Source organism: Brachyistius frenatus, unplaced genomic scaffold, assembly GCF_029030835.1.
Source record: "Brachyistius frenatus isolate BFR_SWC_R1_liver_20210118 unplaced genomic scaffold, ASM2903083v1 Contig_170, whole genome shotgun sequence".
Lineage (NCBI taxonomy): Eukaryota > Metazoa > Chordata > Actinopteri > Embiotocidae > Brachyistius > Brachyistius frenatus.
Window position 1 is genome coordinate 526,494 of NW_027210769.1, and position 23,981 is coordinate 550,474.

Consider the following 23,981-nt stretch of genomic DNA (forward strand, 5'->3'; position numbering starts at 1 on the left):
TTCAGCCTATGATTTCTATTCCTTTTGCTACTTTATGTAAAAAAATAACTTTTCATACAATAAAAATCAAAGCTTTGCTGGTTAAAAGTTAAATTATCACGTCAGCAGTTACATTTTTATAAAATTATAAGTGTTCATATGTGTCTAAAATATAAACAAAATAAGAATATGCTGCAATAAATAAAATGCACTTAAAAACAGCACGAACTCCTCCTCCTCCTCTTCCCCTTCCTCCTCCTCCTCCTCTTGCTGGTTGGTGGTTCAGAGCGTCTCGACAGAAGAGACTCCTCCAGAGACGGTGAAGAGCTCAGTGAAACATGGGATTTATTCACGGCTCATCCTAACTTCATCATCATCATCATCATCATCATCATCACATCCAGGTAAACTCACCCAGCAGATAGTGATTATTATTGTTCGTGATTACAAGAAGAAAAGCAGCCGAGAGTCCTAACGAGACACGTTGGGTTGGAAATCTAATTTTAGCTGACGTAAGAAGGATTTGAGTTCAGAGTGCTGAAGAGGAAACGTACCGAGATAATGAGACTAAACACACACAGGAGCTGCTCAACGGCACTTGTTTAAAATCTGCTCAACATTTGACTCATGAGTCGACACAGTACAAGTTTAAAAAAAATATACAAATAAAAAGTGGTTTTAACCTTTTTAATGAGTCCAGGCTGTAAGTAAAGGACAGTTACACACTTTCTGTTCTTCTTTTTGTGCTTCAGAACATTCAGCTTAATAAACAATGACATTGATCGCTGTTGACGTAAATAGAAAGACCCTTTTAATGTCAACCAAGGTTTAGAGGTTTTAAAGGAAATTATTCAGTCGAAAATATTCCTTCCCTTTCGAAGTTGTTTGGTTGTTATTGTTGTTCTTGCTGAATAGTGACGTATAAATCAGTTCAGCCCAAAAACCGCTGCAGTGAAAACATCAATAAGTGTTAATATAGCAGCATTACGAATCAGAAGTAGCCTGTCTGAATGCTCCACAACTCTTCTGCTTCCTTGTTGTTTTCACCTCTTGGCTGTTGAGGTTTGAATCGTGTGGTGAAGCCCTGAAGTCTTCTCATGATTCACTGAAACATGTTCAAAACTTCATCCTGGAGAACATTCATGACTCACCGTGTACTTTTCCATCTTCTGATCATTTAGACTTGGATGGATGGATGGATGGATGGATGGATGGATGGATGGATGGATGATGGATGGATGGATGGATGGATGGATGGATGGATGGATGGATGGATGGATGGATGGATGGATGGATGGATGGATGGATGATGGTTGGATGGATGGATGGATGGATGGATGGATGGATGGATGGATGGATGGATGGATGGATGGATGGATGATGGTTGGATGGATATGATGGATGGATGATGGATGGATGAATGGATGAATGGATGATGGTTGGATGGATGGATGGATGGATGGATGGATGGATGGATGGATGGATGGATGGATGATGGATGGATGATGGATGGATGGATGATGGATGGATGGATGGATGGATGGATGATGGATGATGGATGGATGGATGGATGGATGGATGATGGATGGATGGATGATGGATGGATGGATGGATGGATGGATGGATGGATGGATGGATGGATGGATGGATGGATGATGGATGGATGGATGGATGGATGATGGATGGATGGATGGATGGATGGATGGTTGGATGGATGGATGGATGATGGATGGATGATGGATGGATGGATGATGGATGGATGGATGGATGGATGGATGATGGATGATGGATGGATGGATGGATGGATGGATGGATGATGGTTGGATGGATATGATGGATGGATGATGGATGGATGAATGGATGAATGGATGATGGTTGGATGGATGGATGGATGATGGTTGGATGGATGGATGGATGGATGATGGATGGATGGATGATGGATGGATGGATGGATGGATGGATGGATGGATGGATGATGGTTGGATGGATATGATGGATGGATGATGGATGGATGAATGGATGAATGGATGATGGTTGGATGGATGGATGATGGTTGGATGGATGGATGGATGGATGATGGATGGATGATGGATGGATGGATGGATGGATGGATGATGGTTGGATGGATATGATGGATGGATGATGGATGGATGAATGGATGAATGGATGATGGTTGGATGGATGGATGATGGTTGGATGGATGGATGGATGATGGTTGGATGGACGGATGGATGGATGGATGGATGGATGGATGGATGGATGGATGGATGGATGATGGTTGGATGGATGGATGGATGGATGGATGGATGGATGGATATGATGGATGGATGGATGGATGATGGTTGGATGGATGGATGGATGGATGGATGGATGGATGGATGGATGGATGATGGTTGGATGGATGATGGTTAGATGGATGGATGGATGGATGGATGGATGGATGGATGGATGGATGGATGGATGGATGGATGGATGGATGGATGGATGGATGATGGTTGGATATGATGGATGGATGGATGGATGGATGGATGATGGATGGATGGATATTTTATTCCACGTCTACCATTAAATGCTCATAAATTCTAAGTACTGAACCTTTACTGTGAAGAGCTCAGACAGGAAACTATGAATGTTGAGTGATTGAACACATTGCTGTATTATAACCAAGAGACATGGACCCACAGAGAGCTCATCTAACCGTCCTCTTCAATGTCTCTGTGTCCACGTCTCAGGCTGATGGACACCCAACATCAGACATCCTCAGTGGGGGTAGGACTGCTGTCTAGGTGAGTCTCTCCATCGTCTCGGAAACCACAACGTACTTCAGCAGAAGTCTCCAACCACTGCAGACGGTCCACATCATGACAGAAGTGATATTGAAATGGTTGAATTTTCTCTTGTCATGTTGATCTCTTCCCAGGATGTCCCACATGAGGCCCTTTGGCAGGAGCAGTGTTGGTCCTGCAGAGTCCTCAGACGGGAACATGGGGAGCAGGTGAGATGAGGACCTGCAACCACAAATCACTTAAAGTAGTGAATGACTCGAGGATAATAAGGTTTTTCTTCCTGTTAAAAGAGTTTTTCCTTCCTTCTGTTGGAGGTTTTTCTTCCTGTTAAAGAGAGTTTTTCCTTCCTTCTGTTGGAGGTTTTTCTTCCTGTTAAAGAGAGTTTTTCCTTCCTTCTGCCGGAGGTTTTTCTTCCTGTTAAAGAGAGTTTTTCCTTCCTTCTGTGGGAGGTTTTTCTTCCTGCTAAAGAGAGTTTTTCCTTCCTTCTGTTGGAGGTTTTTCTTCCTGTTAAAGAGAGTTTTTCCTTCCTTCTGTTGGAGGTTTTTCTTCCTGTTAAAGAGAGTTTTTCCTTCCTTCTGTTGGAGGTTTTTCTTCCTGTTAGAGGTAGTTTTTCCTTCCTTCTGTCGGAGGTTTTTTATCCTGTTAAAGAGAGTTTTTCCTTCCTTCTGTGGGAGGTTTTTCTTCCTGTTAAAGAGAGTTTTTCCCTTCCTTCTGTTGGAGGTTTTTCCTTCCTGTTAAAGAGAGTTTTTCCTTCCTTCTGTGGGAGGTTTTTCTTCCTGCTAAAGAGAGGTTTTCCTTCCTTCTGTTGGAGGTTTTTCTTCCTGTTAAAGAGAGTTTTTCCTTCCTTCTGTTGGAGGTTTTTCTTCCTGTTAAATAGAGTTTTTCCTTCCTTCTGTTGGAGGTTTTTCTTCCTGTTAAAGAGAGTTTTTCCTTCCTTCTGTTGGAGGTTTTTCTTTCTGTTAAAGAGAGTTTTTTCCTTCCTTCTGTTGGAGGTTTTTCTTCCTGTTAGAGAGTGTTTTTCCTTCCTTCTGTTGGAGGTTTTTCTTCCTGTTAAAGAGAGTTTTTCCTTCCTTCTGTTGGAGGTTTTTCTTCCTGTTAGAGAGTGTTTTTCCTTCCTTCTGTTGGAGGTTTTTCTTCCTGTTAAAGAGAGTTTTTCCTTCCTTCTGCTGGAGGTTTTTCTTCCTGTTAAAGAGAGTTTTTCATTCCTCGTGTTGGAGGTTTTTCTTTGTGTTAAAAGAGTTTTTCCTTCCTTCTGTTGGAGGTTTTTCTTCCTGTTAAAGAGAGTTTTTTTCTTCCTGTTAAAGAGAGTTTTTCCTTCCTTCTGTTGGAGGTTTTTCTTCGTGTTAAAAGAGAGTTTTTCCTTCCTACTGTTGGAGGTTTCTTCCTGTTAAAAGGGAGTTTTTTCCTCCCAAACCATCATGTGGGAATTGTTAAATTGTTGAATTGTTGGGTTCCTCTGTATAATGTTGTAAAGTTATGTCCTCATAACTTGTGGTGATTTGTGACTATATAAATAAAATTGAGCTAAATATGACTGAGCTTAACTTTAAAGAACATGAAGGTTTCACACTGAAGCAAGGAAAGGACATTATGATACTGTATTGATTATACTAAATCAATATACACATTTAATATTCAGAAACATTAACAGTGTTGATGAATTTAAAACATAAATATTTTCACTCTGTTTCACTTGACATTTTTCTAAGCCTGCTTTACGATTAGATTTACATCACAAACCACATACATTTAATTTGTGATAAAAATATCTTTTGTAACTGATGTATAACAAACCAAATATATCTGTTTATGCCAGTTCAGGTTCTATAACACTATATATTATAGTAGTAGTGGTATATGTGTTCCTATCAGAAGCATAAATTAAGAAAAACTGATTATACATTGATTGTTCTTTTCCAGTGATGGTCTGGCTGCAAACAACGTGAACAACTGCAACAACAACGACGGGTACGATGATGCAAGGATCCTCTCACACCACTTCATTAAACAGATACTGGACCATCTGCTCCTCAAGATTTATGAACTATAGAAAGACATTAGAAGCAGTTATTTTACATGAACGATGTTTTTCTTGCCCAGTCAATCAGATTGATTTATTTCTAATTAGCATTCAGACTTCAAGCCTTTTCTCGATTATTTGAAAGTGGAATATTAAGTTGTTGCAATCTTCCTCTTTTTTAATTAATATTTACAGGAAGAAGGACGAGAAGAAGGATGAGAAGAAGGATGAGAAGAAGGATGAGAAGAAAGATGAAAAGAAAGATGAGAAGAAGGATGAGAAGAAAGATGAGAAGAAGGATGAGAAGAAAGATGAGAAGAAGGATGAGAAGAAAGACGACAAAAAAGACGAGAAAAAGGAAGAACCGTAAGTACATACTATTCCTTGGCTGCAACATATGAGAATAATTATAATCTTATGCCTGATGAATCTCCACTTTGAACACAGTTTATCCACGGAAGTGTTTGCAAAGCCATCACTTATGGCTGATAAAAAGGTAGGAATGAGGTCTGACATGACCAAATATACAGTATGACCATCAGTTTAATAACAGGAGATCATTAGGAATGGAAAACAATGTATTAAAGTAGCTATATATTTTGGCGATGGCCCTGGAGGTAGTGGAGTCAAGTATGCGGATTATTATTATTTTTTTATGTAGCGCCTAATCACAAGACATTTAAAGAAGACAGGAACCCAACAAATCCCACAAGGTGAAGAAAAAAACTGTCTTTTAACGTGAAGAAAAACCTCCTATATCATAAAGAAAAACGTCCTTTTAACATGAAGAAAAAAACTCCTTTTTAACAGGAAGAAAAACCTCCTATATCATAAAGAAAAACGTCCTTTTAACAGGAAGAAAGAACTTCTATAACATGAAGAAAAAACTATAACATGAAGAAAAAACTCCTATAACATGAAGAAAAAAACTGTCTTTTAACAGGAAGAAGAACCTCCGATAATATGAAGAAAAAACTCCAATAATATGAAAAAAAAAACCTATAATATAAAGAGAAAAATTCCTTTTAAAAGGAAGAAAAATCTCCTAAACATTAAGAAAAACCTCCCTTTTAACAGGAAGAAAAAACTTCTATAACATGAAGAAAAAAACCTATAACATGGGAATGTGGAATTGAAGGACAAGATAGCAGAGCAGGATCAATTCTGGTGGTATTAAACCGTGACGCAAAGTTACAGATTTTTCTTATTGAACTTATGTAAAAACCTCATTTTGAAAGGAGGGGGGAAAACATTTAAATGTATCACAACTCGACTCGACAAACATATACAGGACCAAATTTCACCAAAGTGTGAACGGTGGTCGAAGCACAAGCTGTAGCAACATTAAAAGCAAGAGTATAACTATTCATCCCTCAAATACTTGTTCAGATAACTGAGATGCACCTGATCGAATAATAAAGCTGGAGACAGTCTTTTATCAGTTGTTTACTTATGTGAGTGTTTCTGATTGAAAACATCTTTTCCTCATTCAGAAAGGAGGTGTGGATCCTGGACCCGGCCACGGATACGTACTACTACTGGCTGTCCATCATATCCATCCCAGTGTTCTACAACCTGATGATCCTCGTGTCCAGGTGGGCACTCATGGCATCTCCTGTTCTCTTCCTCTTTTTATGTTATCGATGTTTCAACCATCTCTTTGTTGTGGTTGTGCTTCCACGTAGGTCTTGCTTTAACGAACTGCAGACCAAGAACGTGACGATGTGGATGGTTTTGGACTACCTCTCCGACGCCCTCTACTACCTCGACACCTTTGTGAGAGCCAGGACAGGTCAGTCACACCAACTGTTTCTTTGTGATTGTAGCGATCAAAAATTTTGATTTTTCAAAAATTTTGATGTAATTGGCAGTTTTAAGTGAGTTAAAAAAAAAAAAATTTTGATTTATTCATTCAAATTGATTTATTGAAAAAAAAAAAAAAAAGCTGTTGAAAGTTACCGAAAAACCTCCTAAAAGCTGCGTATGTTTCCAGAACAGACGGTCTGTGACTGGAATATAGAAACAAGGACGACATCAGCTGTCAAAATAAGAGCTTTAGATGCTGTTTAATTCATGTTCATTCAACACATAGACCTGCTGGATGAAACAAACAAAGAGATGTCTCTGACAACTGGACGTGACTTCTTTTTTTTTTTTAACATGTAATCTCTTCCTTTGATAGTAAGCATTTAATTTGAAATGTTTATTTTGAAGGCCACATTTCCCAAAAATCCCGTCACTTCCTGTTTCCCCTCTTGTTCCTGTTTCCTCCAGTGAAGTTTTATTTGGTGATGAAAACAGGAGCAGAGACTTTCTGACTAAATGAGGAGTTATTTATGTCGTTAGTACTTTCTGCACAGATTCTGATGATGACATTTTTTGTGGAAAAATAGCAGGAATTTTTAAAAATTGCAAACTTCCACAAATATTGCGGGGTTTCACAATATCGTGATTTCCTGGAGGGAGTGGTTATATGTGATCATGTTCACCGTGCGCTAATGTGTCAACAGGTTTTCTGGAACAAGGACTGCTCGTGAAGGATCAAAAGGCCCTGAAAGAAAGGTACATGAAGACCCGCCAGTTCCAAATGGACGTCATATCGATGATTCCCACCGACATCGTGTTCATCAAAATTGGAATCGACAACGCCGAGTGGAGGTTCAACCGTCTCTTCAAGTTGCCCCGCCTCTTCGAATTATTTGACCGGACCGAAACGCGAACCAATTTCCCGAACATCTTCCGAATCGGCAACCTCGTACTTTACATCCTCATCATCATTCACTGGAACGCCTGCCTTTACTTCGCAATCTCCAAGACGCTCGGCTTCGGCTCGGACACTTGGGTGTACCCCAGCTTGAAAGACCGGGAGTTCGCTCGCTTGGCCAGGCAGTACGTCTACTGCTTGTACTGGTCCACTCTGACCTTGACCACGATCGGTGAGACGCCACCGCCGGTCCGAGACGTTGAATACTTCTTTGTGGTCATTGACTTCCTCACCGGGGTCCTGATCTTCGCTACGATCGTGGGAAACGTCGGCGCCATGATCTCCAACATGAGCGCCGCCCGTGTGGAGTTCCAGGCGAAGATCGACTCCATCAAGCAGTACATGCAGTTTCGTAAGGTGACCAAAGACCTGGAGATCCGGGTGGTGAAGTGGTTCGACTACCTGTGGACGGAGGAGAAGACCTGCGATGAGAAGCAGGTGCTGAAGAATTTGCCGGACAAGCTAAAGGCAGAGATAGCCATCAACGTGCATTTGGAAACGCTGAGCAAAGTGCGCATCTTCCAAGACTGTGAAGCGGGTTTGCTCGTCGAGTTGGTTCTGAAGCTTCAGGCTCAAGTGTTCAGTCCCGGCGACTACATATGCAAGAAGGGCGACATCGGCAGGGAAATGTACATCATCAAAGAAGGGAAGCTGGCGGTGGTCGCAGATGATGGAGTTACCCAATTTGTGGTCCTCAGTGATGGCGCGTATTTTGGGGAAATCAGCATTCTCGGAATCAAGGGCAGCAAGGCGGGAAACCGAAGAACGGCCAACATCCGAAGCGTGGGCTACTCTGATCTATTCGCTCTGTCCAAAGACGACCTGATGGAGTCACTCATCGAGTATCCCGAAGCTAAATACGCTCTGGAGGAGAAGGGGCGAGCCATCCTGATGAAAGATAACCTCATAGACGAGTCGCTGGTCGCCGCCGTCGACGCCAAGGACCTGGAAAATAAAGTCAACCAAATCGAAGCCAGTTACGACATCATGGCAGCCAAATTTCGAAAGCTGACGGGTCAGTACGAGTCCTCGCAGCGGAAAATCAAGCAGCGGCTCACTAACCTATCAAACCAGTGCAGAAGCCTGAGAGTCGACGGAGAGTGAAGTAGTGCGACTGCTACGACCGGGTTTAGTGCCCTCTGCCTCGGGATTGTAGGACCGTTTGTCCTCCTCAAAGACCAGCAGCTGGATGGCGTCTCCGCTCATCGTTATCACACACGATAAAAATCATAATTATTGCCTTGAAAGTTGATTGTGTTTCTGTATTCTTTGTTCAGAGATGTTAGATTCCTGCGTGAGTATACGGGTCCGGCGACTCTCCAGAGGGAATGGTTTACCGGGCGTAGACCTCGGGTTATTTTCGTAACTATTGCAGCAACTTTAACGAATCGGTAAACCGCTGCTGCAACTACGTGTATAAAAAAAAACATAATCGTACATTCAGAGCGGCCGATCCAACTTTAACTTGAGCCGCGTTTCCAGACTATAATCACACTGAAGAAAACTGAAGTTGTGAGCAAATAGTCGGGCTACTATTTTTGTCGTTTCTCGTAGAATCGAAAACAACACAAGAAATATAAAAATAGACCAAATGTGAATATTTAACATCGTAACATATAAATATGTAAATATTATAACAACAAGGGTTCCAAGAACAGCAGTAATTTAAGTACCGTCGGTTAAATATTGTTTATGTGTATCGTGTAATTTGTTTTTGCTATGTTCATTACCAATTTGTTCATTAATTTAGTGACGGCATGAAGCTAACGTTGGTGAAGCGTAGAACAAAGCTGAATCATGTGCATATGTATCTAACGTTTAACAACACATGGTAAATCTTTTTTTTTTTTAATTCTGAGAAAAAGTGAACCAAAGAAAAGTGCGATCAGAAAAATACTCCATGACTGCTGGTCTTCAACCCAGCTAGCGCTCACCGTTTAAGCACAATAAGAATAGTTGTTTTTTGTAAGACGGCAATTTCTGCTTAAACAAATGTGATATTTGATTAAAAATGACTTTTTCGGGTATTTTCCTGGACATAGAGAGCATACTAATATCTCTACAGTTGGATGGGACCTGGTGAAAGTTTTCCATCTTTGGACATACTGAGTTAAAAAAAAAAAAAAAAAAATTATGATATGACCTATTATTTATAATATAACATAAAACGCTCATTCACATCACTTCTGTCAAAGAATAATGACGTTTAACGTGGTAACTTTATTTCCTCAAGTCACAATAAAGGCTTTGAAAGCATCCTGATTTTTGGACTTTACACATCTTTTCTGAGTCGAACATGTTCATCCAGCACTTTAAAAAAAAAAAAAAATTTAAGAAATGTTTACATCCGTTTCATACGTACAGTAATGTGCAGAAGTTTAAGGTATTGAGTGAAGGATAAACATCTAAACATCTTTCGTGCCTAACACTACACACGACTGCACGTCAGTTAAATGAATCATTTAAAGTTTTACTTCTGCTAAAGATGATTTTTTTTTTCTGGGAGTTTGACTCAAAGACTCTTCTATATAATACATATATTGTGATAAATTATGTCCCTACCGTTTATCACAAAAGGTTTCTGGTACTGAAAACTTTTGGTAAGTTGGTCAGATTTACATAATTTACCGTGTTATTTTCTGTTCCATGACAGCTGTTTATGTAATACCAACACAAAACTTTTACATAATTTATTTTAGGAAATATAATTTTAAATGAATTAAAATAGGTGAGAAATCTGAAGTCCTTTAAATTAATATCCATATAAATAATAAGGATTATTGTATATTTAAAGCAATCCAACAAAAACACGTCATACCACTGTTTTCATATAATGTATTTTCATCATTTTCATTTATTATATCTTTCATGGTTTTCAAGGCAACGCTATAATCAGAAGTAAAGTTTCCTTTTAAAGAGATTATTTTTTGAAGTTGCAGCAAAGCAGACAAGAAACTTGTTGTAGTTGTTGCTTCTGTTTACAAGACATAAATCATTTCCAAATATTCATAATAAATGCTTTTATGTCAGTTTTAAAGACTCTGATAATTACACAAAATCTACAGGAGGATGCTAATGACTTTAGCGTTTCCGTAATTTTTTATTAAATACCGGGAGTTAATTCCTCCATCTTCCGTTCAAAATTTCCATTTGATTTATGAACTTCAGCTGCATTTTTTATTTGCTGCCATATTGTTATTTTTAGCTTTTAAATCTTAATTTTTAATTAATGGTTTCTAGCGCCGTTAAACTGATTAGCAACTGTCTTCTTAGCAAAATATACATTTAATGTTACTAAATGCAGTCAGATAAAATAATTTAATACCAGAAGTAGAGTTAGATGATCTTTGATCCAGTTGAATACGATTGAGCTTCATCGTCACAACAACAACAGAAAGGACCTACGGAGTCAAATCAGGATTATAAGTCGGGACAAGTTGGAAAAAAAGCAGCCATCTTTATTTAGTTTTCACAACACTGAATACTTTACGCCTTTCATCAGTCTGTATCTTGTAGAACTTCGTAACTGTCGCGTCGAACCAATCGATGAAAACCGCTTCCCTTTCCGATATCAGGTCGACCCTTGACCTTTTGACTCGCGTGTCCAGACGGGCAGCATCTTCTGCTTACAAAAAAACGGAGGTACAAGTCATGTTTGAACTGCCGAAACCAAAACCTGGTTCTCAAACAGTTGGTTTTTACTGCAGTGTACTCAACGCCAGCCGGCTAGTTAGTCGCACCAATATACTGTGCGCCGTGGTGACCCTCCAACTGTCCAGCGTTCGTCCGTATTTTCAGGCACTCCTTGTACTGTCCATTGGAGCCAATGAAGGCAAAAAAAAAAAAAAAAAAAAAAGGTATTCTCCAGGAACATTTTGGTCTGACTGAAACCGTGACGATTAGAAAAGTAAAAGCGTGGAACAGAAATCAAACACCTCAGGGTTGGTGTTCCGTACTGGTTCAGTGGTAATCGAGGGCGCCATGACGTCACTACGGACGGCAGGAACCTCGAGATCCGAGAGAGAACTTCCTACCGACGACTATCTCGTAAGTGCACATGAAAACGGACGCGGCACCTTCCTGTTCGGACGTCGGCAGACTGTCGAAACCAGCTCAGGTATCAACACATTACCAAAGAAAAGGACTGTGGTGACGTGCTGGGAAATATGACCCATCTTTGTCCGAAGGTGGTTTCTGACATCGGATGTGAATGTCCTCCAAAGATCATTTTCTGTCCACTAACTCCTGGTCCATGACCCTTTAAGAAGGAGTCTCCAACCAGTAGACCGCCACCTGCCCGGTTTACCAAGGAGTGGGAAAAGATCAACGAGATTCACACCTGATGCCAGAGATGCATCTTCGAATCACAGAAAAACACAGTCGGTGTCCCATAGTTGAACCCCGAGATGTGATCGGCGTGCAACGAGACGTGGTTGACGAACACTGATCAGCCGCTACATTAAAACCGCTCGCAGGTGACGTGATCTCGTCACAGTGGGTGGAATATATCAGGATCAGGCAGCTCTTGATGTGATGGAAGCAGGAAAAAAAGGGAAAACGAAAGGATCCGAGCGACTTTGATAACGGACACATTTCGATGGCCGAACGACCGGGTCGGAGCATCTTGTAGACGGTAGGTGTTGTAGAGGGTTCCTGGTTCAACCAGAGTCACGGGAACCCAAGGCTCAATGACGCATGAGGGGAGTGAAGGTTGGCCCGTGTGGTCCGATCCCACAGAAGAGAAACCTGAACTCTGGCGATGATAGAAACTCACATCTACTGCTGAAAGCACCTCCGATGGGCCGTGGAGCGTCAGAACGAGGCGGCATCATCTACCGGTGGACGCACTAAGGGAAGAAGAAGCTGGAAGGCACGCCGGCAGGTCGGTCCTCCGAACTCCCCCGAATCTCAATCCAATCGTTCCGGAAGGATCTTGGGAGTCGAGCCGCTCCTTTGCGCCCGAGTTGGTTTTGGGAATCTGATCAGGCTGCTTCCTTCTGGAGGTTTTCCGGGATCCAGAAACCCGCTGGAGGGATTATGGATCATCTGGCCGGGGAAGGCAAGTCTCGGAAAACCAGATAAGTGGAAGAAAATGGGTGGATGGATCAAACCAATCCAGAATGGGTGGGGGTGGGATGTGCTGGTAAAACCAGTCCGATCCAACATCTTGGCGGCCGTTACCTCGAGGGGTCAGCTTTGGTTGCACTATGGGGACCTCCACCATGTTAGGCAGGTGGTTTTAATGTTGTGGCTGATCAGTGATGAACTTTTAACACCAAAACTGAAGATGAGGGGAAAGTGACAGCGTTACGATTACCCAAAATACTCCAGCACTTATTTGAAAACAAAAAGTCGAAGTTAAAGCAGGTTTTAGTCGATATTTTACATGTTTGAGTTTTGGATTTTGGAGGGTTCGCGGTAGCTGCTGTCTTCCGTTAATTTCCCTCCAGTGTGAAAATCTGACTTCACTTTTAAAATGTGACTTGTCTCACGGACACAACAGAACGACCAACATTTGTTTTCACTTTCAAATAAGCGGTTTGAATAATTTGGGTAAAACTACCGACAGTGTTGACGAATGGAAATTGCTGCGTTTGAACAGAAAATGAGCAGAATTGTGGTTTAAAAAACTACAAAAACATGAGCCGGGGTTGTTTGTTAAAAAAAATCATTTAAACCAGTGAACTGAGTCTGTGTGCAAGAACATCATGCAGACATTACTCGTTTTACAATTGCAGCCTGATCAGAAAGAGAACTATTAAAAAAAAAAAAAAGACAAGGAAAAGAAATAAAAATACAAAAGATCTGCCTGTTCTGTCGGGGTATGATTTCACAGTTAATATTTCTATTTAATATTCAACAGAAAGTTCTATGAAGCACTTTTTTTTTTTTTTTTTTTTTATCAGCAGTGGTTTACACCTGTTTTCACTTTTGTTTTTTGAGTGTGACAGAAAGCTGATCACAGTGATGTGTCTGCACAGTACTTCCAGTGTTATCTGTGCACTCAGTAGCCTCTGGGCTAGTAGCGTGGAGGGGGGTGGGGAATGCGGGGGGCGGGGGGGGGACACAGCTCGCCTGGCCTGTCTGTTCACTCTCAGCTGGAAGATAACGAGACGGCTGTTTTCTCACAACAAATGTCAGCGGGACATCAGATTTATATATTTACAACCGCGTTTCCAAAGAAGTTGTGACGCTGTGTAAATAAAGTGTAAATAAAACCAGAATGCGATCGCTTGCTACTCATTTAAACTCATATTTAATTGCAAACAGACCAAAGACAACATACGAGATATTGAAAACGAAGACATTTTATTGTTTGATGAAAACAATTCTTCTTTGCGTGGTGAAGTTTTAACGAACTGTGTTCACAGACGATGGTTTTCAGAAGTGTTCCTGAGCCCATGCAGTGATTTCCAGATCACCACCATCCAATATTGGTTTTCAGCCTCGTCCCTTGGAATCCAGTAATTCTTTGTAGTTTTACGTTGTGCAAAATTATTCTCAAATTGTTGCACTATTTGCCCGCAGTCTTTCACCATCGACACAACTTTTCCATCTTTTGTTGACCCCGTCCCAACTTTTTGGGAGACGCGTTGCTGCCATCAAATTAACAACAAGCATATTTTTCTTAAAACAACATCATTTCTCAGTTTCAACATCTGATATGTCGTCTTTGGTCTATTTTCAATTAAATATGAGTTTATGTGATTTGCAAATCACTCCGTTTATATTTGCATCTTACACGGCGTCCTAACGTTTTTTTGGGGGAAACGAGGGTTGTATCTTTCATCGTGGGTCTGACGGCAAATGAGGGGATGATGGGAACTTGTCATGTCTGAGATAAAGAGTGACTGGAGGTTTTTTTTCTGAGCTTTGACGCATCAAAAACCGTTGTCGGCCTCACGGGGGCGCCGCGTCCACACCGGGAACGAGCACGGGGTCGTGAATTCAAACTGTTAAATTACAGGCACGGCCAGAAAACTCAGAAAAAGAGCACAAAGTACAGAAGCTTGAAAAGGTCTGCAGACACTTGTCGTGTGGAGGTTTCTGATAAACTCCGGTTACATCGAACGGAGACTCAAGACGAAGCTAGAAATGAGACACGAGGTCCTTCCACTCATCAAACGACAGTTTAAAGGTTGGCACAAGAAGAAGTCGTCTACACGTGTACGTCCTCCGTAACGTTACCTAACAACACGGCACCGGAGCTCCAACTGCACCGATATATAAATACTGTTTTGTTTTTATTCAGAATCGTCAACACAGGAAGACAAGGAAATAAAATGCTTCAGACAATCGTGGCAACCTGCGGCCAAAAAACAAACATTCTGAAAATGTCTAAGTGCACTTACACAGCTCTGACAAGATTTTAGTTTAACCTGCGGTGTCCCCCCGAGAAGAAAGAAAAAAAAAAGAACAGGTATTTCATCATGTGCCATTTTGGACCAGATGACAGTAACGCTTACCTTGAATGAGAACTGAGTGGAACCAGTAAGCGATGTTGTGAGAGGAACGGAGGTTTCTTTTAGTGGGAAGGACAATAATTCATTTCATAGTGACGGCTACTCTAAAACTAGACTCTGTCTGCGAAGAGTTCGGGCTACTCTTTACGTTTCGCCCAATCAATAGGGGAGGGGGGGGGGGTGTTCCTATCGACTGGATAAAGCATCGTCCCCAAATTTACACTGTTTTAATACCCCCCCTCCCCTTTCCCCCTATACGTTAGGGAAGCTATCACAACAGGCAGGCATGAAATAACCAATTTTAACCTTAAAAATAAATAATAAGGAAAATGATTCTCTCTGTACACAGAAAAAAAAAAAAAAAAAAAAAGGAGGGGAGGCTGCGGGTGTGGGGGGGGGGGGGTACTTCAGGAGGTCTCTGTGCTTACAGACGTGGGTGATGCAGGCACAGTAGCCGAACTACACGAGCGCTGTATTACAACCATTTTGTCCTCTTTTGGGTGTTGGGGGAGGGTTTGCTTTTTCTCCAAAAACATATCGGTCTGTCTTTTGTCACTTTTTTTTTTTTTTTTTTTTTTGATTGTGTGTGGTACAGGAACTGGCGGGGCTAGGGCTCTGACGGGCGTTCTGAGAAGGAGTCTGTTTGGAGGCGGGGGGGGAGGGGGCGGTGGAAGTGGATGGGGGCGGGGGGGGGGGGGCTCAGAGCATGCCAAACCCTTTGGCATAGGTGATGGCTTTCAGCAGTCTCTCCCTCAGCTTGTCCTTGCTGCCGTACTCAGGCAGCAGCAGCACGTTAAAGCAAGTGTGAGACGTCGGTAACCTGCGATACAGAAAAACAAAACATCGTGCGATACATTGAATTTGATAAACGTGTAAATGTCGATGTGAAATAGGTTGAATGTTCTAGTAAGGATGGGGCACACATTTCCAATAAGAAGAATTTCCTTCTTCCTTATTTCCTCCGGTTTTTACCGGCGCCTGGTTGTAATGCTTTACTCCCGCCAGAAAGGGGCGGTAACGCACCTAAAAGCTGCCTACCAGATCTGGTGGATCTGGTTGATCTGATTAGAAACCTGACCATACTACGTCCCGCCCACCGATAGCTGTAACCTGACTGCACCACAGGCCTGTCAATCAAACAGACACGCCCCCAAAAACAGGTCTTCTTGAATCTTCTTTTCTAATGAATGAGGGATTATTTTCAGATGGACCTCCAGAAAACTAATAAGGAGAAGTGACTTTAGCTATTTTTTGTTAATTTTGTGTTTATTCATGTCAAACTTTATGCAGTCTAAACTACGTTGTGAACAGAGATTCTTTTCAGCACGTTTATTGCAGTAAAAAAAAAAAAAAAAATCACAGGAAATCCTGCAAAATCTCCCGCAAATATTGCAAAGTGGTTGAATTTGCAGAGTTTTAACGGTTTATATTCTGCATACAGGAGTATTTCAAGTTTCCTGAAAGCCCTGCTGGTACTGTACTATTTACCAAGGTGCAGGCCTCTTTCCTGTTGAGTGCAGTATGAGCGGAGGAGAGGGCGGGGCCGAGCGGCAGGAGTTACAGGAAGTGGGCGCTCACCTGTCGGTGTCGGGGCCGTTCTTGGCGATGATCATCTTCAGCTTGCCGAGGCCGCCGACGGGCGCTCGGTCGGTGCCGGTGGTGAACTGCAGGAAGAGGCGCTTCTGCTCCTCGCCGAACGAGTGCAACGTCTCCCAGAACTCCCTGCAGTCAGAAACGTTCACGTCAATATCACCATCTCATCATAAACACCGATATACCGTCGGGGGGGGGGGGTTACTTTAGAGCAGGCGGGAGATTACATCTTTTTAAATTCCCTCCATTTTCTCCCAGAGGGACGAGCTTCTGAACCTCCTCAAGACCACCGCTGTTTTTTTGGGGTTTTTTTTAGGCTTCAAGTGTAAAAATAAAAACATTTCACTAAATATAACAAAGTATACTTAATAAGTTTTATGGTACTAAAACTGAGCACTTCTGTATATATTCCATTTAAAATGAAGAAGCTGTAACTTCACTACACGGATTTATGTAGCGTTCTATTACAAAGCACATCCTTCAGTCCCTTCATTTATAAACGCAAATTCAAGCAAACTCGGCAATATTTGTGGGAGTTTGCCATTTTTCTGCAAAAAAAACCCCACCGTCATCAGAATCTGTGCTGAAAGTATTAACAACATAAAGTACGTTTTCTTTTAAATAAAAATCACTTTAATAACAGAAATAACTGATTTCCAATCAGAAAGGCTCTGATCCTGTTTTCATCAGCAAATAAACCTCAGAGTTGACGGGGTTTGTGGGAAATGTGTTCTTCACATTAAAATGATGATGAAATGTTTGTGATCAAAGGAAGTGATTCCATATTACTGGACGTTAAATGAGTTTTGTCCACACGTCCAGTTGTCAGAGACGTCTCTTTGTTTGTTTCATCCAGCAGGTCTATGTGTTGAATGAACATGAATTAAACAGCATCTAAAGCTCTTATTTTGACACTTTGATGATTTCTTTTGTAACTTTTAACCCCGTGATTTTTAAATAAATAAATAAAAGGTTAGAACAAAGATCATTCTGTGATGCGCAGCAGGATTAGTGATTGATTACAGTTTATTTCTCGAATTGCAATTTTTTTTTTCATTCTTGCAATTTTACGCAAAAAATACCTCCACAAATTACATCGTAAAACAAAACATTTTTGATCCCAACAATCACAACAAAAAAAATGTGAGCGTTTTCTTACTTGATAATCCGTGAATCCCTGTTATAACCGCCGTCATATTCTGTTGTTTCTTCAAGTGCTAGGAAGTCCAGGTTCTGCAGTTTGGGACAAAACACACAAATATGAAATATTTCTCAGATTGAAATGAGCTCCTGGAGTCTTCAAACGTCCGGCCCCACATCTCACCCGGCTGCCACAGATCAGCAGCTCGATCTCCTCCGGTCTGAACAGGTACTTGAGGGGCGACTCGTTGGTCACCATGTGGAAACCTCTCCTGAAGGCTTTGAACTGCTTCTCCACGCTTTTGTTCAGCATGTACTCCGAATACTGCGCGACGAACTCCTGCACGGACACAACAAGCACGACAACGTCCGGATGAAACGGCGTCACGGGTTGTACAATTATTAAAAGATAGTTGTTATTAAAATTGTTCAAAGAGATTTAACGCCGTCTTGTTTTATTTCCTTTGTCCCCCCCCCCCCCCGCTGTAATGTGTCAAAGCCGCCACAAGATGGCGGTAACGCACCAAAATGCTGTTTTGCCAACGACCATGAAACAACAACAAACTTTTGCAAAAGTTGAATGCAGAGCAGGAGCTTATTTTTTATCCGCGTAAATAAACAAGACTAAATGGGGAAAAAAACAACAACACTTTTCCAGTTTGAAATTGTGAATTTTTTTCAGATAGTAATACAATAAGACATTATTTTTAAGAAATATGTCGTAGATTGCAGCTGCCACTTTATGTCGTGAAGTTTACTTTGTTTCACCATTGACGGCGTAATTTTAGGCTGTTACTGCACTTTTTTATTTATTTATTTTTTAGACGTAACAAGTATTAGCTTTGAGTCCCCTAAGCCCCGCCCCCTCATGAGACTCAGCATTAGCGCGACTTTCAGGGACAGAAAAGTGCTGCCACGACGACCGGCCGCCTCGCCGACGGTAGAAAACACACCAGCGCCATCTCACCTTTCTGTTTTCGTTCGTGACCGGGATCTTGTCCCCGTTTTCCCGTAAGTCGTACATGAGCGGGTTTCCGAACAGGTCGGTCTGGGAGATCTGGAAGGTGATCATCATGTCGTCCTCCACGCTGCCTTCGTACTCCAGCAGCTCCTTCAGACTCTGGTGAAGAACCTGTCAAACGCCATCACCGCCACATTTAATCCCGTTTTTCTCCCCAATAACTTTAAGATTGTCCTATTCGGGATAAAGAGGAAGAAGTACGGTTTTCTGACCGGGTTGGCGTCGGCCAGGTCCCTGAAGGTTCCCTTCTTGCCCATCAGCTTCCTGTAGACCACCATGGGGAAGTGGACGTCCAGGATGCAGTTGTTGTAGATGGCCAGACCCAGAACGATGCCGATCAAAGTGTACTGGCCCTCGTTCTCAAACGACGACGGGTTGAACCAGAACAGCTTGGTGCGCTCGTCGTACGTGAACATGCCTGCAGGGAGGAGGAGGAGGAGGAAGGGGGGGTGTCATTAACAACTCAAGCCAACGTCCTTGTTTTTCCACCTGCTGTTTAAAATAAAGTTAGCGACAACGTGAAAAATCCTTTTAAGCATTCATTTCTTCTGTCAGCTCACACAGATGTTGCTCTTTTTTTAAATTACAAATCCTCTAAATGATTGAAATAAGCTCAGATGCCTTTGCTGCTCCTCAATCTTTCTTTCTTTTTTTATTACAAATTTCACCAATACCTTTTATATTTTTGATTTAAAAAAAAATTGTGGCTCATCAAAATAATACATGTAACAGCTGTATTCCGTTTATACTGCTCATAAAAGGCAGATCAGAGCTGGACATGTGCTACTTGATCATTTTTTAACACCATTTCAGATTAAGTCTCAGAACGAGTCCATAACAGTCGGATGGTTAATGATTTAAACGACGTATATCTCTTGTATGTGATGAACTTTCATCGGATGTTTGCTGGTTTTTCCGCCTTTAAATAAAAAAAGACTTTTGCTAACATGCGTTTGTGATCTCCGCTGCTGTCACTAAGAGCAGGATAACACATTTGTAGGAATATTATATTTTTGTAATTGCTTCAGTGCTGACAACGAATCAACTTATGACACTAAAAATGCCCCCAAATGTCTGAACTGTGTGATTAACTGAACTGAAATAATAATGATAATAATAATGCTGCTTTCAGAAAACATGTTCATAACAGCAAATATCTGCACGTATCGCAGACCGGCTGGATTTCAGGCTTTAATTAGCATTTCATTTAGGGACAGAAACTCTAAACGTCAGAAAAAAGCAGGAAACCAAAGCAGAGAACGGTCGAACTGATTGAACATATCGTCGTAACTCAACGATGCTGCTGGAAACAAACATGGAGGACCTGTTTCAGATTTCCAAAAAGCATTTTCTTGCGTTAATCCTACGAACCTTCGGACATGTAAAAGGTAAATTCACTAACTTTTGAACAGATAATATCATGCTGTTTATTTTGATGTGCGGTTCGTTGTGAATCAGGAGAGTGATCAGATAATTGATCTGTCTATAAATATGTGAATCCTCAGTCGTACTTCTGTGTTTTTTGCGACGCAGCGAAAAAAAAAAGTTTTTAGGAAGCAAAATACTGTTTTTAGTTTTACAGTTAAACTGACTTGGTTCATGAGTGATCAAAGAAATGTGTTGAAAAGACCTACTTATATTAATCACAGTTAAATGTCCACAAGTGCAGTTGATTAGTGTCGTTATTGGTCCTTTAATCACAGTTAAAATTAGCAATTGACGTTATTAGAGGAAGAACATTTTAAATGAACAGATTTAATAAGAGATCTGAATGGATTCTGGAGGAAGAGTCAGAGCTGAATGTTGACATCACATGAAACCAAATCAAAAAAAGTCCCACTTCTGCTATCTACATGTTGTGTTTTCTCACCGATATCCGGGTTGAAGATCTCCTCCACCACCAGCTGGAAGAACTCTTTGGAAACGCCTCCTTCATCAACGCCTTGCTCTCCTTCGAACTCCACGTACAGCTGCTTCTTCAAGTCTGCAGGATTCTCCATCGCGATCATTTCCAGCTGCGGGGACGACGAAGCACGAAGCGATTAGACGCCACGATTGAAACAATAAAACCGGGGGGTGTCGGCGGTTACGTACCCTGACCAGCGCGTCGTCGATGATGTGGTCCCGGCGCACCTTCAGCCTCAGGTAGGGGTTGAGCTGCTGCCCCTGCACCAGGCTGTACAGCACCGTGATGCGCCGCTCGCTGTACATGCGGATGCGGTTGTCGTAGTAGAGGCCGAGGTTCTTGGTGACGGCGTTGAGGATGAAGGGGCAGGTCATGAAGGAGAACTTGTTCTCCGTCTCCACCTTGAAGAAGGTGTAGTCCTTGTCCATCTCCAGCACCTCGTTCAGCGGCTCGTTGACGAACTCCTCGAAGGGCACGAGCGGCCGCCGGCAGTCGTTGGTGCGGACGCCGAGCTCCGTCTCCAGAGGGTCCACCCGCGGGCCCTTCTTGTTGCGCCGCTCCTCGCCCAGCAGCTCCTGCAGCGTGAGCTCGCTGGACTCCGGGATGGGCTCCTCGTCCTCGTCCTCGTTGTGCTCCGTGTCCAGGTCGCCGCCCAGCACGTTTGCATAGTAGACGATCTTCAAGCACTTGGTGGACCCCACCACGGCGTCGTCGTCGTTCACCAGGTTGCGGCTGTTGAACTCGTTGCTGATCACCTTGTAGGTGATGAGCTGCTGGAAGGTCTCCACCATGCGGCGGATCTGCTCGGCGCCGTAACACGACCACAGACGCGCCAGCTTGGCCTGCGCCGGCAGCGGGAGTTTGCTCATGGCCTTGCAGAACTGCGGCAGCGCGATCTCCAGGTACTCCGGGCTGTGGAGGTTGCTGTTCTCCATCACGATCACGAACAGGTTCAGGTAGTTCTGGTCCCGGGAGTACACGTTGTGGTACGTCAGGTCGCACTCCACGTTGGGCGACAGGTAGACCAGCGCGTTCAGGAAGGCGGTTTCGATCTTCTCGTTGGACAGGAGGCGCTCGTAGACCCGCCGCACCGCCTCGATGTCCACCGACACCTCGTCGGGGGCGAGCTTCTGGACGTCGTTCTCCGCCGACGAGCCCTCGCCGAGCCTCGACGACGAGGAGGTGGGCGAGTCCTCCTCCATGGCGGTGGCGGAGCAGGCGGCGGCCTCCTTCTCGTCCTCGTCCTTGTCCTCGTCCTTCCCCTGGAGGGACTTGAGCTCCTCCTTGGTGTGAGGCTTGGACCTCCGGAAGCTCTGCACCAGGCCCTCGGCGCTGGAGAACACCCGGCCGATGACCCGGATCAGGGGGGAGTAGTCCTCCTTCTCCCCGCAGATGTCCAGGATCTCGTACACTTTCTCCTCCGTCAGGTAATTCACATCTAAAAAAAATCAAACATCACGAGGTTACAAATATAAAGAAAAACAAGTTCGATAAAAAAAACTCAGCAAAAAACAAAATCTCACCTTTGAAGTTGTCCCGTACGGAGTGGATGTCCTTATGGTTCATCTTCCTGTTGCTGCAGGCGGAGTTGCTGTGGGCGGAGCTCTCCAGGTAGGCGGACGCCGTGCCTTTCTTCGACGGGTGCGGGTCGCACAGCTTGGCGTTGACCTTGTAGAGCTCCAGCGCCTTGACCGCCGCCGCGTTGTTGTCCATGCGGCTGAAGCCGAGCGACGAGGCGCACCACGAGTTGGAGCAAGACTCATTCCCACAGCCCTCCGTTAACTGGTGGTAGTAGCGCTCTATCAGATGCTTGGCGGCGGCTCGCTTCCTGTTTACAGAGACGCAACCAAGTGGATCGTAATTATGAGGAGATCATTTTCATTGGACGAATAAGATGTGTCAAATAAAATATACAAGCTTTCAGAAAAATCTGAGGGGGGAGAGAGAATCCAACAAGGTAAATCTTATTAACAATCTGAAACTGGTAATTAATCATCAATCAATTTCAACATTCATTTTTGAGCATTTATAAATGAGATATTGATATTTCAGAAGGTATTAATCTATTCAAATGTGCACAAAACATTGGTTGAAAGCTTTTTCCTGTAAAACTTTCTACCAAAACAATAGATTTTTTTTTTCCCCTTCACGCTACTGAATGAAAAATGTGACTCAAATGTTCTTACAACAGTTTAAAATAATGTGGTTGATGTGATGTACGTAATAATATAAGTACAGGGTTATAATGTGCTGGTGTTGAGTGGCAGGTTTAAATATATATGATCTGGTTGCACGTTGGACTTACATTCGGCTTGCTTCTGGGTTTTCTATTTCAGCCTCCTCGTAGTCACTAAATTAAACAACAACAACAACAACAAACAAACAAACAAACAAACAAAAACACCATGAGAAAACAGCAGAGGTCACGATGTGCTGCGTGGACACATTTTCAACGACTACTTCTGACTCTGCGTCGGCTGCATCAGGGACAATATAATAAATATAAAATAAAAGCACATTATTCCGGTTTAGGAATATAAATATGGAAATGACATTAAAGAAAATAAAGGCAACGCCAGAGTCTTGTTAGCTAGAAGCAGTCATTATATTTCATGCACATGTTCTGTAATTTATTACAATTAATAAGCTTTAAGGGAAAGTCAACTGTGCAGTCTTAATACGGAATCAAATATCAGTAAACACGAGTAAAGCTGGAGAAATGTCACGGACCTGGTCATTCTGACGCTGCCTTAGCACGCTAATGTGGCTAACAGTAGCTCGGCCTTACTTCCGACTCTTATCCGTGCAGAACTGCCGTTTCCAAAGCAGCGTATTTACGGATTTTTATTTTATATTCAACCGAAGCTTTCTACGAACTTCCGCTTTATATTGAGGTTAAAACAGCACAGCGTTAGCATTCAAACGGCTACTAGCGACAGCTAGCCAGCGTTCCCGTATCGGCGCTGCGACGAGCATCCCCGACATCCCCGGCTCTTTCCTGACAGCGTGCCCACCTCTCGGGTCCTCCTGCCGGGCGAGTCTCGGCCTGCGGCGGCGCACACTCACAGTCCTCCTTCTCGTCGGGATTCATACGAGACTTTATCCTCAGTTGTTTGTGATTCTGTTTCCTTTTTTGTGTGTGTGGGTGTTTTGAGGTCCTCCGCGTGGCCGGTTACAACTTAGCACGGTCGTTTGAGTCTTATCGGGCAGCAGCGAAGGTTTTTCTGTCCAGAACTTGATTCACGGCCTTCCCGCTGCAGGCTCTTCCCTCCGCCGGAGGTTCGCAGCCATCTTGAACTTCGCTGTCAA

The 23,981-nt window shown here is 42.8% G+C and overlaps 2 protein-coding genes across 5 annotated transcripts; one reads left to right on the forward strand and one right to left on the reverse strand.

Annotated features, from left to right (window-relative positions):
- The first annotated feature begins 2,903 nt into the window (after positions 1–2,903).
- On the forward strand, positions 2,904–9,801 carry LOC138631964 (cyclic nucleotide-gated channel cone photoreceptor subunit alpha-like). Its single transcript, XM_069717188.1, has 7 exons — positions 2,904–2,974; positions 4,686–4,733; positions 4,981–5,151; positions 6,279–6,380; positions 6,471–6,577; positions 7,296–9,356; positions 9,430–9,801. Exons 1-6 carry the CDS (start codon positions 2,910–2,912, stop codon positions 8,651–8,653), a joined length of 1,851 nt encoding a protein of 616 aa, XP_069573289.1. The 5' UTR covers positions 2,904–2,909; the 3' UTR covers positions 8,654–9,356; positions 9,430–9,801.
- Positions 9,802–10,982: 1,181 nt separating this feature from the next.
- Positions 10,983–23,981, reverse strand: LOC138631960 (ubiquitin-protein ligase E3A). 4 transcript variants are annotated; one of them, XR_011311770.1, is made up of 12 exons: positions 23,687–23,981; positions 22,978–23,022; positions 22,196–22,500; positions 20,861–22,110; positions 20,637–20,781; positions 18,979–19,184; positions 18,713–18,877; positions 17,930–18,085; positions 17,765–17,838; positions 16,591–16,734; positions 15,016–15,832; positions 10,983–11,171 (listed from the first exon to the last, which is right to left on the reverse strand). XR_011311770.1 is itself a non-coding variant. In XM_069717182.1 (11 exons), exons 1-11 carry the CDS (start codon positions 23,761–23,763, stop codon positions 15,712–15,714), a joined length of 2,688 nt encoding a protein of 895 aa, XP_069573283.1. In that variant the 5' UTR covers positions 23,764–23,981; the 3' UTR covers positions 10,983–15,711. The 4 variants fall into 4 exon arrangements, 2 of the variants coding, with proteins under 2 accessions (XP_069573283.1, XP_069573284.1); XR_011311769.1 differs by having other exon boundaries at positions 10,983–12,614; XM_069717182.1 differs by having other exon boundaries at positions 10,983–15,832.

What these genes read in the sequence shown, in the direction of transcription:
- LOC138631964 (XM_069717188.1), top strand. Translation starts at nt 2,910, where the DNA reads ATGAGGCCCTTTGGCAGGAGCAGTGTTGGTCCTGCAGAGTCCTCAGAC. An exon ending in CTGATGATCCTCGTGTCCAG is followed by an intron (nt 6,381 to 6,470) that starts GTGGGCACTCAT and finishes GCTTCCACGTAG; the next exon opens with GTCTTGCTTTAACGAACTGC. An exon ending in CTTTGTGAGAGCCAGGACAG is followed by an intron (nt 6,578 to 7,295) that starts GTCAGTCACACC and finishes ATGTGTCAACAG; the next exon opens with GTTTTCTGGAACAAGGACTG.
- LOC138631960 (XM_069717182.1), bottom strand. Translation starts at nt 23,763, where the DNA reads ATGAATCCCGACGAGAAGGAGGACTGTGAGTGTGCGCCGCCGCAGGCC. An exon ending in AACCCAGAAGCAAGCCGAAT is followed by an intron (nt 22,501 to 22,977) that starts GTAAGTCCAACG and finishes CTCTGTAAACAG; the next exon opens with GAAGCGAGCCGCCGCCAAGC. An exon ending in CGTACGGGACAACTTCAAAG is followed by an intron (nt 22,111 to 22,195) that starts GTGAGATTTTGT and finishes GATTTTTTTTAG; the next exon opens with ATGTGAATTACCTGACGGAG.